The sequence below is a fragment of the Trachurus trachurus genome (genome assembly GCF_905171665.1).
Source record: "Trachurus trachurus genome assembly, chromosome: 20".
NCBI classification, from domain to species: Eukaryota; Metazoa; Chordata; class Actinopteri; order Carangiformes; family Carangidae; genus Trachurus; species Trachurus trachurus.
Window position 1 is genome coordinate 15,673,044 of NC_139911.1, and position 20,148 is coordinate 15,693,191.

Below are 20,148 nucleotides of genomic sequence, written 5' to 3' on the forward strand. Positions count from 1 at the left end.
GCAGAGTGTGGCCAGGCTCAGACAGAGGGGAAAATGTGTTTACCTCGGCGGGCAGAGAGGTGCATTGATGCGCAGTGTCCCATATTTAAGTGCTCCACAAATGAAGCCCTGATGACTAGTGACATTGTTACCAGGGATATGAGTATTGACCAGCCGGCTCACGTTTTTAACGACAGCTTAAACTATTTCTATTGATTAACATTTTCATAGATTATCATGTGTCATATCAAGGCGGGCCGATTCCCATGATGAGCACATTAAAAAGGCCCCTCTGGGCAGGAACCTATCGACCACTCGGATAGAAGAGGGGGGTATTGATGGGTGCAGGGGCAAGATAAGAGTCACCCTCCTTTTTTTCCTCTCTTTTGTGCCTATACGTTCCGGTCACCTGTCCTTTGCCGAGACATATTTAGGTTGGACTTGATTCATAAATAAGGTAGAGGGTCGTAGTCCTGCTGCTGCGTGTCTGTGTCTCGGAGCCCGAGGTGGGGTGAACACTGTCTGAGGAGCTCTCCAGTCAGAAGACACAAGGGGGAAGAGACAGAGGGGAGTGAAGAAGGGAGAGGGAGAGAGAGAGTGTGTGTTTGTGTGTGTGTGTGTGTGTGTGTGTGTGTGTGTGTGTGTGTGTGCGAGAGAGGAAGAGTGAGAGAGGGAGGGAGGGAGAGAGGGAGGAGGTGACAGCTCCAGTGCTTGTCTTAGGAAGCAACCTCAGGCGTGAACCTGTGGTGGCCATTCAGATACACGAAGGTTGAGGAGGCTGCTTCTGGTTCAGTAGAAAGCATGTACTAGCTGGTCTCTGCGCTGTGGTGGCATGTTGTAGCTGCTCTCTGACTGACTTCAGCATTTGGACTTTCTGAAAAGACTTTTTATTTTTTACTTTTTGCTTCTGGAGCTTTGTTTAGGTAAGAGCAGTCTCTAAGAAATTGTCCATTTGGTATTGAAAAACTAAAAAAAAAAAATGTAGACTGTATTTTAGTAGTTGTGTGCAAGTGTTGGAACCTCGATAGAAATGAAATATCCTGATAACTTATTATGCCATTTATAAATTGCTCTATTTAACATTTCTTTTTTTTGTATTTCTAAACCGTAAAGTTTGTCATTTTTACTTTATGAATTTATTCTATTCCAAGATGCTCAGACAGATAATACTCCCTAGATGCTGTTTAATTTGTAAGTCGAAGTGCGGGGAAAAAAATGAAAATAATTGAAGGAAAATTTTGGGACTTCATCTCTTGTTTGAATCAGGCCTGAAGTTCATGCTGCCTGGCTCTCTGCAGCAAGATATCATCTTTGATCTCATTTTGTGTCCCCAACTATGTGAAAATTGACATAATCAGTGGTGGGTTTTTTTGCTCATATCTTTCCGATTAGATGTTAGAATTAGATTTATTTGACTTATTTATTGGCCTGCAGCCCAGGACCTCTTTGTAGACTGCTGTCAGCTTAGTGTTTGCTGGAGATGAGGCACATGTCATGTAGTAATGAGCCCTTGGAGATGGATGTATCACCGTTTTAGGACTACAGGGTATAATGGTAAAGCCACGCGATCCGTAACAGTTCTTCACCAGGCAGCAGCCGGCAGTATCAGCGGGGTAGCACCAGCCTCAGATAAAAGAGAGAGCTGGAGAGGGAGGGAGCAGTAGAGAGAGGCAGAGTGATGAGTGAGCGATAGAAAGGAGAAGCTGGGTAGAGAGAGAGTGAGTATAGACATAGAGAAGGAGCCGGTGAGGGTGAGATGCCGACGCAGATCTAACAAGGGGTGTTTTCTCTTCTTTTTTTCCCCCCCTCCTCCCTGTTTCCCACCTGGGCTCCCAGCTCCCCGGGATCCGATGATTACAGGGCAGCTGAGCAAGCCGCTGCTCTCCCTGCGCAGCAACATGAGCGCGGCAGAACTCCGGGCGGATGACAAAGCGGCCACCCCAGACAGCGAGCTGAACGACGAACCCCTGCTCCTGCCCTCCGAGGCCACGGACAGAGAGGGCACTCCCAACAAGCTGTACGGTAAGTCGGCTCACGCTACCTGTCCCTTCTCCTTCACAAAGCTGCCGGATGAGGTCGGGTTTAAGCAGCGCTGAGATGAAAGCTGAAGGCTTCCAGTGGTGGGACAGGTGTCAGCAGTGTCAGACAACAAACTAAGTTGAAGTGCAGTTGAGCAAGTCAGTGTTCGGCTCTTTTCTTGCTTGGCGTGTCAGCAGAAAATGTATTATTTGTATTTTTTTGCGTGTTTCATGCACCTTCATAGTCGTTGGTTTTCTTGTAAAAGCAAGTCGTAGTTGTAGGGGGCACTCTGTGTCAGATGACTTCCTGAATTACAGGAATGATACATTCATAACACTGTCTTAAATATGACTACTAAATAATTATTAGTTAATCATGTTGATTGTTAATTACCTTCCTTTATATAAAGTCTTTTAAAAAGTTTAACTGACTCATAAAAACTAATTCTGTCAGGATATTTGACCTGAAACCCACCCCCCACTGCCCTGCAGATGTCTAGTAATATTATGTAGTTGTTTCTTAATATCACAAGAGAATATGTGATGTATTGTTTTTCAACATCAAAGGAAATAATAGCAAACTTTGCAGGTAAATTCTAACTTGATGGTGAGTGACATTAAAACATCAACCTTGTAAGTGATATTCTAGTTATCATCAGCACATCAGATGTTTGTATTGTATTGTATTATTGTTTGTAGATTATTGCAGAGGTTTCTATTGTTACAGTTATTTATTTTCGGTTTATTCAGTTATTTTTAATCTTTTGGTTTCCTCAGCTGCAAATGAGCTTCAAAATTAGCCAATTTCTAAATCAGCATGCCTCATTATTTTTGCAGTTACCTCGTTAACTCAGTGTTCACACTCTATTTTTGTTGTGTCTAAATAAGTGTTTCTTTTTTTTTATTTTGAGCTGTTTCAGTCATGAACTAATTCAATCACAGCACCTCGTCATGAATCAATAAGCATAATGATATAAATTACCATTTAGCAAATTTTCAACTTATTTACTGTAATGAGAAAGGTAATGTAGCCTTAAAGCCCCTGTAGACCCCCGCTTTCATTAAAGAGATTTCGCAATTAATTATCGAAATAATTACAAACTGAATATTTGTATTTATATCAAGATATAATGTTCAGCAACTACATATTTAAAGGATCTGTTGTTTTAGAGAGAGATGAAAGATTTCAACTTGAATTTATATATTTAATATTTCAAGGAAATGATGTCCTCCCTTTTTATTTTATTGTCAAGACTTTGTCTTTATTGATCTTATCCTAATTTCAGTAGCAGGTTTCTGACCAGACCAGACATATTTAAAGGGCTTCTTACAAAGAACTTATTCACTTATATTTTTTTTTTTATGATTTTACCTTTTTGTTATGTTTTATTTTTATCATTATCATAACACATTTTTTATTTGGATGCAAGGTGACCAGTGACAAAAAACCTCCTCTTTTGGCTTCAAATGTTAGTTCTAATATTTATGCAAACTGCTGTCTCATTCGTGAACGTCTGTTTCCATCCCAGAAAGTTAAACTGTGTGTCTGTTTGTGTCGATGCTCGCCATAGTGTGTGTGTGTGTGTGTGTTTGTGTGTGAAAGATTCAGATATGTAATTGTTTTATTGCTGCTGATGAATTTATGCTGCCACAACCAGTGCATATTTGTTCCTGTTGTTTTGTTTTACTACGACATTTACGGAATATCTGTGTGTGTGTGTAGGTGGGTTTGTGGGTGTGGGTGTGTGTGTGTGTGTGTGTGTGTGTCCCCTGAGAAATGGCAGGGAGTATAGTAAAGTGCCAGTGGACTAAGCTTGCCAAACATTTGTGAACAAAATAAAATCTGAATTTGGAGGAGGGATAGCCAAATATTACTCTCAAACCTGATCAACGAGAGTTCAGCTGTCTTTTAAATCCTTATTTCAAGAATAACCTGAGGCTAGAGGCGTCTAAACAAGGGCTGGGTGCTGCAGGATTTGTCTCAAAAGCGTTGCAATTTGGTTTAATAAGCATCAAGTCTTTCCCTCTTTCTTTCTGTCTGATCATTCTCTGCCTGGACTCTCTGTGCTTCTCACTTGCTACTTTTTGCTTCTCTTTTCCTCTCCTTCACTTATATGTTGGTAAATGCTTTACTCTTTATATATATTAGAAGCTATTATTGTCTTACATAACAATGGTGCTTTAATCGGTGATAAATACACAGATACATGTATATGTTGTTAATTCCTGGAAACACAAGCTAAAGGTTTATTTTTTTATGTCATTTTTGTGTTGAGTGTTTGTTGATGGCCTGTCGTCATCCTACATGCGACTGGTCAGAGCTGCTGCGGACTTACTTGTGAATTATTTTTGGGGGGATGGCTGCTCTCTGGCCGATGGCACAGCTCACAGCGACAGCTTTGGTTTGGGAACCGTTGCCCATATGACCCGTGAGAGAGAAAGACAGGGACCAGGGATGAGACATGGTACAGTCGTGTCTGCTGCTGAGAGACACAGGACAGAAGAGGCGGTGGGAGTTACTTACTAATTCAATGATTAGGACTGTAGGGACAGTTTTGCTTTCTTTGTCATTAAGTTGAAGTCAGAGTAAACACTGTGGAGACTTTTTCCACTTGGACTTCAGTTGATGGATTGTACCAGCCTCTTTGAATCAGGTTTACGAAGCATCTCCAAAACCAATTGAGTGTGACAAGTGGCCTTGGAGGTAAAAGATTACTTGGTTTAATTCCTGAAAAGCTGACATTTGGAACATATGTTTCTCAACACAAGGAGATGAAATGAATTTGTGTTTGACCCTTATGAATAGCTGAACAGTTTTATAGACATTTTAGACTTAACCCTAACCCCACAGTCTTGTGGTTTGTCACACTGGTTGTATTTAACTTTATATTAATTTGAGTCACATTTATAGGTATTTGTGCTTTACAATGAACTCTTATCATTGCAAGAAAATTGTGCAAACTTTTTCAATTGTCCCCATTCTTTTATCAACATGAATGCCACTATTGTGAACTACCCTGAACCGAGCCTTCAAACTTGGCCTTACATTATTCAGTGGTTTTTCTTTATGTGCTTTTGCACAGTGAAAAGCGACAATATTAAGATTTGTCCCGTTTACTTGCATTGAGGACGAGAGCAGGAGATGAAGGTGTACTTTGGATTCTTCAGTTTCTTAGTCTGAAAACTTTGTTCTGTTTTATTCCAGCTATTTTGCAGAATCTCTGCAAGAATGCTCCAGTTTCGTGATTGACAGATACAATTTTCACCTGTACAAAAACAGCGCACATTAATAGTTTCAAGGAAATGCAAATCAGGTTCAGACTTATTTGCTCTCCTAGACAAAAACTACTCAAAAATGTTTGAATAGTTTGAATATGGCACACAGCCCTGCATACAGAGTGTATTCACATCACAGATACCTGGAAGTCTTTTGATTCTTGATGAGGACAGCTAGTTAATCTACAGCTAAAGGTTACAGTCTTCCTCAATAGGCACTAAAAGTTGCACAATAACTCTTGTCAATGGGGATCTTTTGGACAACAGGTGTGAAGAATGTGCCATCGTGTTTTCTAGCAATTCATAACTACAGACTTGCATTAAGATGAAAGTATTGGAGCAGCTTTGAATCATCTTTGCCGCAAATCTTCTCTGCCACTGTCACTCTCTCACTGTTGATATCGCTGCAACTCTTGGCAGTGATTACATGTGCCATGTATGTAGTTTAATATTTAATGAACCGACAACAACTTACCGTCTCTGCAGAAGAAGCGATGTACGATTTTAGTTTTCGTGCTTTAATACTTTGTACAAGTTTGAGCAAGTGTGAGGATGAGTCGGTGGGAGGCGATGACAGTAGCGGTCATGTTTGTCTACAGTAAATTGTCCACCCTCTACACCCACCACATGCCTACTGCGGCGGTGAAAGGGTCGTTCTCCTCCTAAAAGCTTGCCTGTGCAAATAGTCTTCCACTTCAGCTAACAGGGGCTACAAGGCACCACAAACATCCTGCCGCCTTGTATTTATTCCAAGTAGAGGTGGACATTAGGTGGGAAAGCTGTGGTTAGTAAGGCAAGCAATTTTTTTTTCAACGGACGAGATGGTGTTGGAAGCGTACAGTTTCTGTCTTCTCTTCTCAAGCAAATCTCCCCCTTTCAGACATCAACAGACAAGATAATAAGACACTCAGAGCACAATTCCGTATTATATTCAGCAACCAAAGGCTCATCTCTTGTCAGTTTGCATTTACTCTTCCAAGGATGTGACGCTTCTATCATCATGCTGTCAAAGAGAGCCAGGCTGGAACGACAGGAGCACTCATTTCATACACTTACTGTCTACATGAAATGGTCTGCACTTATACGGATCCTGCCAAAATGGTGGAACATTTTCACAAAGGTCACCTCGAGACCCCCCCTCCCCAAAAGAGCAAAATGAATCTTTCATTGATTCCCGGTATTGGCGGTCATCCACAGCAAAAAAAAGTCCGTCCTGAACGCCACGTCTGCTGTAATGCTGTACTTTGCTTTTATTTATTTATTTATTTTTCTTTTTTACGAGCTTCTTTGGCTTCACTGACTATCAGATTGTGCACTGGATTAGTGAAATTAATCTCATCTGGCCAATTCAATGTGTCACACGACACACTACAGTCTTATTTTGGGAGAGTCCTTTGCCAGAAGACAAGTTGCTGTACAGTAGATCCTCTTGCACCAACTATCGTGGATCTTGGACATAACGTAATTACCTGTGGACAGTGGTGAGACAGCTTCATGAACACCTGGAGGACCTTTTTATTTATTTATTTAACCATTTAATCAAATTTCTTTCACTTTATTTAGTTTTAAAGTAACATTTTGCACATTTGACATCAACATTAGACTTTCAAAGTCAAAGTTTGACTTGGCGTTATTTTCAACGACTTTGTTTTGTGTGTTTTTGCTGGTAAAATGCTAAAGCATGCCAACTTCTTGTATACTACCTTATTAAGTGCATACTTATTATTATTACCATATAATGTAGATATAGGACAAAACTACTGTCCTTTGTGCAGAATTCTTCTTTGCACTCCTTTCCATTGCAAACTCATACACACACAAAGAGACGCACACACACACTGCTTGAGGCACTAGTTCTTATTATTTTTGTGTAATCAGCTTAGTGAGCAGGATGCATGGTGGGATAGGCTGCTTGCTGATGCAAAGAGCCTTGTAATGTTGTGTGGCGAGGTTAAGTAATAAAGTGGTGCAAACCCAGTGCTGAATGGGCCACGCTGAGTAAATAAGAGCGGATAAAGGAGACGGAGGGGGAACAGGTCTCTCTGCAGGAGGTGGATCTCATTATGGGGATTTCTGCTGTCTGCGACGATTTTGAAAACAAGCTTAATGCATGCCTATAAAGCAGGTGTAATACATTGGTTAATGTGTCCATGGTGGCTGCAGCAACACAATCAGTGCGTGGCATGGAGGACAGGGAGGAAGGATGAGCACCAGGCAGACTTGTTGTTTTCAATGTAAACAGCAGCAAAGGTCACCAGGTTTCACGGATGCTTGGTTATGCAGAAATGACTTTGCGCAAACTTCAAAATAACTGACAATATAATTCTTCCCTATTGTTTTTTACATCTAAAGTTAAAGATTATTTTTTGCCTTGACAAGAAACTATTCCAAAGAAAAGCACATTATAAGTTCTGTAGGTGGACAGCTGTGGAGAAAATAAATTGAATTTCAATATGCATTTATTTTAGTTATACACTTTCTTTAAGTTGGGAAATCATTTTCAGGAAAAAAAAACGTACATTTTGTGTACTCTGCGCTCCATAACCAATATCAATAAGCCTTTCATGTAGAGCTAACAAAGAGGCGTCACATCTCCTGGCACAGACACGGTTGGTGTTGTTGAGATGTAATTGAAGCTGCAAGGGTCACATTTTCGGAATAGAAATTACAGTCTTGTCTTTGACTTGTGTGGCGTGAACCAGAGATGCATCCCACAGCCCTTGTGTCCTTCACAAGCCTTTATTATTTATAACGCTCGCTCTTTGAGCAATGACCAGTACTAATGCATAACCTTCTGTCCTTCTGGCTGATTCGCTTCCTTTGAAACCAAAGATTGAGGCAGGAGAAGTGGGTGTATGGTGGATGAGGCAGGGGTGTGGGCGGGTGGAGAGGAGGGGAGGGGGGGGGAGCTAGTATAGGGCAGTGGAGATCCAGGCTATCGAGAAGTTATTATGTTTTTTTCCTTTATATCTGAGGATGTGGAATAACACTGTGATGCTTCTTTTCTCCAGAATAGAGTTATGGGCTTCAAAGCAATACTATTTCCTGACGTCCCTCCTTCCACTATTTGTCTGCTCCACCAGAATAATGTGCTGGGAGGAGAGGGTAGGGTGGGGTGGGGTGGGGTGGGATGTCTTTTAGCTACACGATTATTTGCTTGTTTCCACCTGTACCCACTCAGTCCTGTAAAAATCACTACAACAGGGAAATACAGTAACTAACACAGGACTTTTAACCAGGTAGACTCATTTCTGGATATTTTAGTTTAGCTCAGGTTCTGTGGAGTTCAGATATACTCTGATGCAGCCTGTATCACCTGATGTTATCCTGTAGTGATTGAGCCTGTGCTGCAGCGCCGCTGTGATCCATTGTTATTATACCTCTATGACAGAAGGAACGGGTGAGGAGGGGGGAGGAGAGGAGGCTTTGAGGGGGCAAGGGGTAGAAAGTGGGACATAGGCAGCATTAGTGCCGGATAGCCTGGGGGGCGCAGGCTGATGTGTCAAGCATGACATGTGGGTGTCTAGCCCCCCACGCATGCACACACACACACACACACACACACACACACACACATACACACGGTGTGCTGGACTGGCCTCACACCCCACTGGCTACTTCTAAATGTCCTGCAGTTGACCAGATGCAACGCCGGATGGACACACATCAAGATGGATGCTGCTTTTAACACAATAACAGTTTGAAGATACAGATGTTGTTTATCCTAAAACATGACAGAAAATAGTGAAAAATGTCTTTCACAACTTCACAGAACCGTGTGGTATTTTTTTAAATCGCAAACCAGCAATCGTGCTGAACTAGGAATTTAGATTTTACATTCACAATGTTTTAAAAATGGATAATAGATAGAAACAGATACTAAAACAGCGAAGAACCATGACATAATGTTTCACATTTTGCATTATAAATTACATTATCATAATATTTAATTGATTGTCATCATAGTTGTTTGTTGATGGACTGTTAGAGACATGGATTTTGTCCATCTATTTTTTCTCAACTGGGTCTGCAACTAAGCATATGATTTTAAATATCTCTTGATTAATCATTACATCATTAAATTTTGAAGCACAGGTTCAAATGTCTTTGTTTTGTGCAGGCAACTGTCCAAAATTTAAATATCTGCACTTAACATGATATAAAACTACGGTATATAAAGTTGGAAAAACCAGAAACCAGAGCATTTTTGCCATTTTAACCAATGATAAACTTAATCACCTATCAATTTACAAATGTTTTCCGCTCCGATCATAACAGCTTTGAGTGTGTATATACAGACAAAGTAGTGAGGTGTGACACAGAGGGAGAGGGAGGCCTCTTTTCAGCGCAGCGTTGCAGGCTGCAGAATCCTATTTACTGCAAATATCATTTAAGTAATTTAGGAGGAGGAGCAGCAGTGAAGCAAGCATCTCCTAAAAGGCTTACAGCTCTCTAACGCCAGTCCTCATCCCAGCGTCCCGCCTCCGCTGATGGCCATAAAAGGATGAAGAATAATTTGGATTGTTATTTGCCTCTTTCAACCCTGAGCTAATCAGGTTGACATTGCTTTGGGAATGAGGAGGACGCTCCATAACAGATGTGCTCATGTGCAAAGTGTCCCAAGTCCCCTGTGAGGATGCAACACAAAAGCCCTCTTCTCTCCTCCTCCTCCTCCTCCTCCTCCATTCCTCTTCCCTTCTCCATCGTCCTCTCTCCATAACACCATCTCTCCTTCTTGACCTTTGAAATGGGCATTGCCTCTTCTCACCAATTTACCTCCCCCTGGTCCCTTTTGTGCCTGTGCTGCTTCCATCTCCACTCCAGCATCAAGGGAGAGACAGGTAAGAGCCGGAGCCGAGCACTCTCATGCCAGAGAGCCTTTTGGTGAAGACCTGTGGCCACGACTGAGAGTATAAGTGTTGGAGCACAGGGCCCTTACTGCCTTAAGCATCGTTTGCATGCAGATTCCCCCAATCCCCCCCATTCATCGGAAACTGGGGGGGTTGGAGGTGGGCTTGCTTTTGAAGTGTATTATTTTCTGTTGTTTACGTTCAAGACCTTTCTATGGAGACATCATTTCCTCTGCTTGTCCTTCTTCGTTCGTCCTCTTCTGCCCCCCGCATCCGAACCCCCCCCCCCCCCAACCCCCCCCTCTCCACACCACCCTCGCAGAACTGCTGAGGTGTAAAATCCTTTCTGTTCGGCACACTCTACGGCACCTCCTCCTATGTAATTCCTTAACTCCATAATTCCACTTTGTGCCAGAATAATGAATGACAGAGTTTTTTTTCTCTCCCCCCTCCCCTGTAAGGTCTACACCCTTGAGCAATGAGGAATCAGGCTTTAATGTTGGAGGCCCGGAGAGATTGCCGTGGCCTCTTCTCCCTCATGCCCCTGCGCTGGGCTCTTAATTAAGAAAATGACAGCTCTCCTAGCAGCAGCGGTAGCCATAATGTAGCTAATAGTGTTACAGGCAGCCACTCAAAAGTCAGTCTCTGGTGATTTTCTATCCTCAGAAACGCTATTGACCTATCCCTAGCAGCTTCTCCACCCCAGCCTCTAAACAGAGTATTACTTCCCTGCCAGTCCAGAGGGAGCCATCTGACTAAGAGCACCTGGAGTTATTGGCAGCAGATTATGCCCTGTGTTATTGTTGAGGGCTTTGGTGGGAGTAATGAAACACTGAGCTAAATCACTGGTGATTTTGACTCTCTTGCATTCTACAAGGAGTTAAGTAAATCACTATAAAGCCCACACTGCATATTATGAGCCGCTCTCTCTTCTATACAGCACTGCGCCCTGTTTGTTAGATTACCTTTTGGACTTTATTCCAGGCTGCTTCAGATAGAAAAATGAAAGTGAAATGATCTGTCGCACTACATTTCGCTCTCTCTCTCTCAGCTCTCTCTGCAATGCCACATCAACCTTCCAAGTGGTATTAACAAAATCAATGGTCAAACAATCTGGGACAATTGGTTGTGTATTGATGGAATTAAACCTTGTGTATTATGTGGCTTGTTGTTTTTCTGGGCCCATCCCTCTCACCCCCAACAGTTCACAGATCCCTGACCAACATAAAGCACACATTCACACGTTAGGCGATGAGGATCACGTCATAGTTTTGCATGTTGCACTGTAATTACCTCAACTGTGATAATCCCATGCACAATGACAATTAAGAAGATAATGAACTCATAACCTTCACTTCTTTTTGAATGTGAAATTATTTTCTATGGATTAGATTTCAGTGGCAAAATGATTGACAACATCTTAATAGCAAAAACATGCACTCAGCCAGACAGTTTTCAAAAGGGCCATTATAAAAATGGGGGTTGGCTGTTCATTCTGAATAGCCTGAATCGTTACCAGGCCTCTCTCTCGTACATTTGACAACTTACATAATGCATTTGCACTAAAATAGCTTAAGTGTTAAAGCTTCTTTTATGGGTAAAAATTGATTCATAAATGCACTGAGGCGAAAGCTAACATGAACACAAAGCTTTCAATAACGCCCATTTTATTCAGACTGTCAATGTATGAAGCGGTTGCATTAGACAAGGTGGCATGCTGATTGCTTTATGAAATCCAGGCTAATTGTTTTGTGGTGTAGTCCTTGGGGCACCCTGCATTAAGACAGGACGGACGAAGTCAAATAAATATAGCTCTTTGCCCCCTCCCCTCCCCTCCCCACACACACACACACACAGCACGTAGAGGCCCGCCGCCTTGTGTGGCATTGAAAGTCGCTCTCCAGTGGCCACTTTGGTGATCAATGAAAGAGAATTTATATAGTGGTGGATATCGGCAATATTTCCATGACATAACTCAAATCAAATTGCACCCTCTGCCCCCTGGAAAATATAATTATTTCGCTTACAAAATAAAAATGTCACTAATCATGACAGGATGAGGGCTGAGTTTGGAATTAATGTGTAATTAATTTTAGTCCTCATACGTAAAATCAGGGCCACGAAAAACACATTGTATCCCTGTCCATTTAAGAGCTGGAAAACATTTTTTGTTATTTAGTCAATATGTGATAAGAGGACACTAGTGCTGTTACAACAGCAATTAAATTGTTCAGGATATTTAAAAAAGAGACGAAGCCTGAATGTCCTAGATAAATGTAAAGCAATGTTGAATGTGCGTCGCTTGTTCTTTCATCCGTTTGGCCTCTTCTTTCATCTCTCCTCACATCAATACGTCCATTCATTCCATTTTATCCATCGTGTGACCTGCGTATAATCACGGCATCAAAGGAGTTTCTTTTTAGTAAAGGTTTGATCGAGATATTCTCTTTTTTTTCCCTGTGTACAGTACTAATCTCCATCTGGAAATCCATTTAAGAATCATTCACATTGGATAAGTAGATTTTTTTTTTCTTTTTTTGAAGAAAAGAAAAGTAAAACATGTATGAAGATTCTAGTAATAAAAAAGAATTGAAGATTGACTCCCTAGGTATTTCTCCTGTCAGCTATTTAATTTAGTTAAAGAAATTACACAAATCCTTTGGGAGAAGATGTGCATGTGTATTTATTTATTATTGATTTTTCCTCTGCGATAAATGTGTTAACGTTACAGATATTTGCAAGGGGATGAAGCTTTCTAAGTTATTGTGAAATGAAGCAATGAAAGGCATCAAGGAATCGTTATTCAGTAAGACTCCCACACTGTTTGTCAGATAGAATACATTATTCATGACCAATATCTTAACTACAGTCAGGAGCCCATACTGTGTGGAGTTTATCAATGATATTAGTAAGTCTCTTTCCTTCATCATAGTATCTTAATTTAGCTAATTGCCTTTGTTATGATGATAATTGGTCAATTCATTGGCATAAAGGTTGCTCCGTAGCTCATCAGTTTGTTATTGTTATCACAGTGTGGCAGCTGCATTCAGACAATTGCCTTTGAGATGGTTGAAAGTTTGAGTTGCTGTAAATGAAAATCAGACTGGAATAATCCTGGAGGAAAGAATTGGCTTTAATTTAATAACGTTTAAAGTGTGAATTAACCACTTAGAGACAATACAATAATAATGAAATCCAGTATAAGAACTTGCAGCCTCATAATATACATCAATGTGTATCAGATTATACAGCTGATTATGATGATACTGTCCTTTTTATATGTAGTTTTATATCGACTCCAACACAGTCACAAAGTCTTCCCTGTATGTTTAGATTGATCTTATTCCAGGAACTGAGTGCACAGGGTGGGGCTGTGTACAACGTGATCCATAATGGGTGAAATAATTGGTGAAAAGAGACTGGCTTGTCAAAACATCCACTGCGTTGCGAGGCTGATAAGCGTGAGGATGTGGACCTTCATCGAGAAGCAGGGCCAGCCAGTCAGAGGTAGAAACCAGCCAGAAAAGCAGGCTTCCCCTTGGGCTTTCACATCAACCATCAAATGCTTGAGGTTCATTTGTTAGGTCATGCCATTCACCAATTATTTGGATTTTATGTAAAGATGAAATGATTTTAGTTGGCGGAGGGGAGTTAAATATACTATACTTAAATATACTTGACAGGCAATGAGATCTTCCTGGCAAGGCTATTCAATAGTGCGTTTTGTATGAAGCTTTTATACTGTAAAAGGAGCAGAAAACCACTGCATGCCCTGTATGTTTAACAGAAAAAGAACCCATTCATCCATGAATAAAAAGACACAATACATTGGGGTTTTATTCTTTTATTTAAAAGCTGCGATATTCCATTTAAGAAAATCGATCTCACGGGATATGTGATTTTTTTTACCTCATTGCCAACATTGTGTAGTTAACAAGGTTGTGTAGCCTTCAGATGCTTTTCCACATCGATGGCCTGTCTTCGTCCACAACATCCACTTTATTCAAGGCAAAAGCATTTTTAAGAAGATGACAGCACATTTACAAAGGACATTTATACAATCAAAGCAGCAAGTAACCTTTTTAAAATGACTATATTGATGTTTTTAAGTTGGATTAGTTCATTTTTACAGTATAGTGGCTGTAAATTGACCCAGGAGCTATGAATCATTGGACTTTTAGGCATACAGGCAGCTGTACCAAGCTTTTACATCCATGATTTCACTTTTTGTGTTGACGGCAGACGTTGGGTCACAGATTCGGTCTCCGCCTCCCTACACTCCCCCTTTTTTCAAGATATCTGTAGATATTGTGTATTGTTATTATTATTAATTCCCTCCACAAACGTGGGAGGTGAGTACGGAGAAATGTTGTCACTCAATAACGTGTTGTGTGTCCAAATAAAAAGTTGAAATACCTTGGATTATTGCTTGAAGGTCGATCAAAGACAACTGTTTTCCCAGGTTAAGGCTGAGGGTGAAACAAGCCAGTAAAAGACACGAGTTTTTCATTGGCCCACCTGATGATGAGCAGTATAGTAGATATTGTCCATCATCACTAAGAGAACAGGGTTTTTTGTTTTTAATAGCACATAGGCTTTTCAGATTTCACCTTCACCGACTTATTCAAAGCACATTCATCCTCTGATGCACACAACTACAACATCTTTTCAACTCTCATGTTTTGTGCCTTCTGTCTGTCAGTTTGTTTGTTTTCTTACATTGTAAAGAATTTTAAAATCACAGAATTTGCTCTTCTTGGCAGAAAATCAACCTGAATGTTTCTGAAGTGTCTTTTTTTTTCATCATTTTCACAAGAACACTTTCTTAGATTCAAGCACTCACACATTTCCTTTTCAGTCAGTCAGATCTAAGTGCTCTTCCTGTTCAGTTATTCCAGCCAATCTAAAGTAATTAATGAAGTCTTTTTTTTTTTTTGTCAGGTGGTATCTTTCTTCTGGGCAGTCGCTTTTAGTGAAAGACATCCAAGCGTCCTTTCATTTTTCTGACAATTCCTTTCCGCAAGATTTCCTCATCTTTGCACTCCACGAGCCTTTGTGTCACCAGTGAGACACTGTGTGATCTTGATATCAGCGGGGTCAGAGGGTGAGGGTCACGGCAGCCCCTCAGACCTTTCAGAGCGCGCTGCACTTGCTGCGCCGCGGAGAGAGATCCTGTGAGATAGGGATTGCTATGATATCCAATCGTCGGTGTCCTTTATTCTCCCCGAAGCCATCAGCAAGCTTATTATCATGTCCCTGTCTGCTCTGCTCCACTCTGCCCTCATAGCAAACAGGTCTAATTGTGTCTAGTAGCTGCAGGCTCAGAACAGGAGGGAGGAGGGGTTAGATGAGTGATACTCAGTGATGTAAATGGCTGAATAATATGGCCACAGCGTTTGTGGTGGAGCTCTATCTCTCAGCAGTAATCTAGGCCATCGGGGACCCGCCAGTATGCATCATCTCCCATCAATGAGCCTCTCCACTGGTTGGTAATTTATACAGTTCTTCAGCGGTTATTGATAAAACACTTAAATACAAATTCGCCCTCCTTTCCCAGCTGCCCTCCTCAGTTGCTCACAGCAGCGTGGTCCGTGTTGTATGTAAATCGACTTGTATCAACTTATGTTTACCTTGTTGGTCTAAGGTGGGATCTTTGTTTTCTCTCTCAGGAGTTCGGGACGGTTCGGTCCAGTCTGACGCCAGCAGCAGTCCCTCAGAGCAGAGTCAGCTGGGCCAGTCTCACCCAGGATACCCAATGGGACCACAGGTGAGTGAGAGGATCTGACATTGAAACTTAACCAAGCACTTAGTCGCTGATAACGCAAGTTCCTTCTCATTCCCTGATTTGCCTCTGCACTTACAACAGCTCGTTTTCAGGATTTGCAAAAACAGAATTATTCCTCCATAACTTAAAATATTCATGCTGACTAAGTAAGTAACAATGAGATTCTAAAACCATTGGTGTTGCATGTAGAACCAGAGAGGAGAGAAAAGGGGGATGAAAAGAAACATTGAAATCCCAAAGGTGAAATAACTAAAACGGTTTTAACTGTGGCAGAAAAAAGTATTTTAAGACTTTAGAGGTTGAGACGTTACATTCCTTTTGCTGACACTAATCCTATGACCAACACATTCACATTTTTCACATTTGACACACTTCTCTCTGTTTTTCCAGTCAAAGGGTATTTTAAGGAGACTTTTCGGGAATTCATTGGTTGCTACAAGTTTTCCCTGGTGCATTTTCATCATTCAAACTAAGGCAGATCATTATCCAGATAGTAAATGTATCTGTTTGTAACTTTTAAATCAGATACACTGTTTTCATTCTGGTCATGTTCATCAGTTCCCTAAATCCCAGATTGTCCTCAGTCTCCCCTTTCCATATAGCTATTTTTATTGTCAGTCATTAACTGTATATAATTCTGGACCTTGTGAGATACAGAAGAGTGAGGTCATACTCAACGACCTGCATGTTCACTTGGATGCGTTCTTTTAAAGTGGTTCTATAGATTTGCCATATTTTCTCGACCAATGACCAGCCGTGCTCACTGATAACTTGAACCTCTTCCACGCTTCTGACACCAAGGCCTCTTTCTCTGGCACCAGCTCCTCAGGCTGCTAACTCACACTCAACTGTTTTCCCAACACGTCACACATGGTAGAGAGACTGCGACAGAGACACGTGATGTGATTTGGCCAATCAGCACACAGCCGTTCCCTCTGTTTGTTTGTGAAGGTGGCTTGGATCCACATCTTAGAGTTGACCAAGCACCGTTGGCACAATGGTAAAATGCCACAAGCTCTATGAGTTGCTTCAAAGGCAGATCGTGTACGTCTTCAAGACTGATCACAGTATAAAATCATCAGATCATCTGCCCCTAGTTTGAACTATTCCAACAGCCCCATGTGTCCTGCCTGCAGGCGTGAAAATGTTTATTTTCCTGCCTTGGCTAGCCACGCTGCTCTGTTTTCACTTGATCATTGTTGCACGTGTGTAGAATAAAGATGCCCGAAGGGAGACAAACTAAGTTATGTACACCAGGATTAATGCAAAAGACTTGACTACTAACTCAGCCTTGTTGGTCTCGCTGTGTTTACTCTGATCAAAGCTGTAATGACAGAAAGATTCAGGTGTTTACATGACAGTTTCAATAATCAGCTAACAGTGTTACCCAGCTCCTGGTCAAATCATTTCAGTGCATTCAAACACGCTGAGTGAAATGTAACACAAAACACCTTCACTGACTACCACACCAGGAATCATTCCCAGCAGAAAATGTGAAATTGTAATGTTATTTGTCATCACACATCATCTTCAGATGTAATTGAGTTGTGGCACTAATGAGCTGACAATACAGGCCTTGTCAAAACAAGCAGGGGAGCAGAGAGGCCGAGCCTGCAGCCCTGTTAATAGCTCAATCAGGCATTGTCCTATCTGATTGGATTTATTGGCCTGGTGGCTCGCCGGTGTTTAATGAACATCTATCTCATTAGTGTTGCTCAATGTCACCGCTCAACACACACACACACACAGAGAGTCAGGTTTCCTCCACCCGCTTTAATAAGGCCATTCTCTCTGCTCACAGTGTTACTCAATGACAGTCAATCCTCATCAGGATAAACAAAAGAGGAAACATGAGAGGAGAAAAGCCGTTCAGCTTTGCCGGGCTAGGTTTGCAGGGGTGAGAAATCCCCCGGTGGAAAAAAGTCAATCTGCTGCAAGGGGAGATAAAGAATGAGCTTAATTAAAAGCACTTTTCTGATTACACATACCCTTGCTGGTAAAAGCCGCTGTTTTGGTAATAGATAAGAAATAAACACAAAGGGGAGAAAGCATCTCGAGCAGGCAACAGTTAGACTCTGAGCCTCAGCAGGCGGCTCTCAACAGTCACCATCTAATATATTAATGCTGTCAGTACAGTCTCTGTGAAGCTAACACTTTTCAGAAACAAAGGCGCTCCGCATGCCATACCCAATTCTCCTGTTCCAGGATCAATATGTTTTGATAGATTCTCGCTCCAGAGCCGGATATTGTTCGAACAACCATTATCCAATGGTAGTTTACCCAACATGAATCCACCTTCCTTCTGTTTCCCACTCGCAGTTAGGATGACAAAAGTCTGCTATCTGGGTGATTATGGGCAATTTCTCAGTGCCAGAGCTGCCAAGCAGATAGAAGGGCCTATTCTCCCCTGATGGGCAGAGAGGCTGGGTTCCACATCCAGTCCTGAGTGGGGCTGCTTCCACATCCAGAGCCCAACACACACCCAGCTCTGTGCGTCAGTGTGGCCCCTAGGAGACCACTTCTCAACACTCAGCTGTCAGGCCTGCCAAGCACTGTACAGCAGCTTTCCAGCAGCACCTATGGAGAAGAGGAGTGAGAGTATCAGGCAAAAAAAAAAGGCAGAAAGGGGGAAACTGCTTGTAAATCTAGATGAGCGAAGCTGGGAGATTCTTCTTGTTGTGTGGCTGCAGAGTTGCGCTAATTATGTTCACGCTAAATTTATTCTTATCTCTGATTTTGATATGTGCACGTACAGTGTTCTCACCTCAATTGGAGATAGAAATCAGTCTTAAACTGGCACAACAAACAGCCTAAAGACAGAGAACTCTTGCAGGCTTTACGAAAAAAAATATCTCCAAAGTGCTTTCTCTCGGCAGCTGCCTATGTGCCTAACAGCTGCGTGCTTCTCCAAAGCTGCCTGTAATGATAAATAAATCAGGGCTACATCTGATAATTGTAGAATTGTCTTTTAATGTTATTCCCTTCTATGTGAGGCTGCCTTTGCTGTCAAGCTTGGCAATCTCATTTTGTTTGGCTCAGAGATGAAATGTTCAAAGAGTGTCTTTGATTATATGCTGCTTCGATTCAAGATTAAATTTAGTTTAAAACACGAGATTAAACATATGTCACTTGCAGCTAACAAACGCGTCGCCTTTGTTATTGTCCTTTGAGGATTCTTTGAGCGCCCCCACGACTTATTAATTCATTTTTTAAAGTTAATGGCAAATGTCATTTTGAATGCTCTCAGAAGCATCAGATATTGTCATTGGTTATGCACTGTTGTTGTGTATCAAAGCAAATGTTGAGAAAGAGGAATCCTATACAGTGTGTGTAGTTACCCCTGCCAGCAACAATCACCTCTCACTGCTGTGTTTTTTTATTATTCTTTTAACAGCTTAGAAAAAACAAACAGGTATTTGTTTGTCTTTCAGTGCAGATATTTCACCCCCCTCCTTTAAACTCACGTGACCTCGTACCTCCCTAAACTGTGATCGCATGTGTGTCGGAGTGGGCGCAGGCGTTCCGCACCATGCAGGGTTATCACAGTGACACGCCTGTCACCTAGGAGCACCGGGCTCGGCCGTGCGCTGGGCTCTTCGCACCAGTCAGCCCGCTCTGCATCCTGCACAGTGCTGCAGACACACCATGCAAAACAGAAGCAGATAGCTGACAATTGGAGTTAAAGGCTTGTGAACTTAAGTCACAGTGCAGGAGTCAACACAGCGCAGCCAGGCTCACCTAGCAACGTCTAAAGGCTGCTTTGCCGCGGACACAACACAAGCTGACAACGTCGTTTTATTAGTTTTACTCCAAACAATTCAATTCGATGTTTAAAGAGGAACTCTGTCGGATTTTTTTGCAGCATCTTCAGCATCTCCCGTCTCGTAGCCCCTGTGCAAATTCGGTCTGACATGCTCCAATGCTGACATAATTCGAAAAAAAAGAAAAGGTTTTATGAGAATGAATGAAATTTAACATGTCGTTCCCTGTGTATTCATGGAGATTTCAGCCGTGGTACAAACCTTCCCACTTCTGGCTCAAAGCTCTCGATGAAAAATGTGTTGGTGTATTTCCAAACCCACTTCCTCGGAAAATGCATTTGAAGAGATCTTCTACTGTGCAAAATATCTCAGAGCGATACTTCTGATAACATATCTTTTCCTCTATGGGTATGACTGCACCGATTCCACTTTAACTAATATGAATGAATGGATACATGAAGAGATGAGAGTGATGTGTT

At 41.7% G+C, this 20,148-nt stretch overlaps 1 protein-coding gene across 1 annotated transcript in view; it reads left to right on the top strand.

Annotated features, from left to right (window-relative positions):
* pou6f2 (POU class 6 homeobox 2) overlaps positions 1-20,148 on the top strand; it is a gene marked incomplete at its 3' end in the record, with an annotated part of 70,317 nt that overhangs the window by 4,141 nt on the left and 46,028 nt on the right. The window contains exons 2-3 of the mRNA XM_083995077.1: positions 1,816-2,001; positions 15,793-15,890. Of these exons, the coding sequence (XP_083851203.1) occupies positions 1,830-2,001; positions 15,793-15,890 (270 nt within the window). The 5' untranslated portion in view covers positions 1,816-1,829. The remainder of the gene's footprint in view (positions 1-1,815; positions 2,002-15,792; positions 15,891-20,148) is intronic.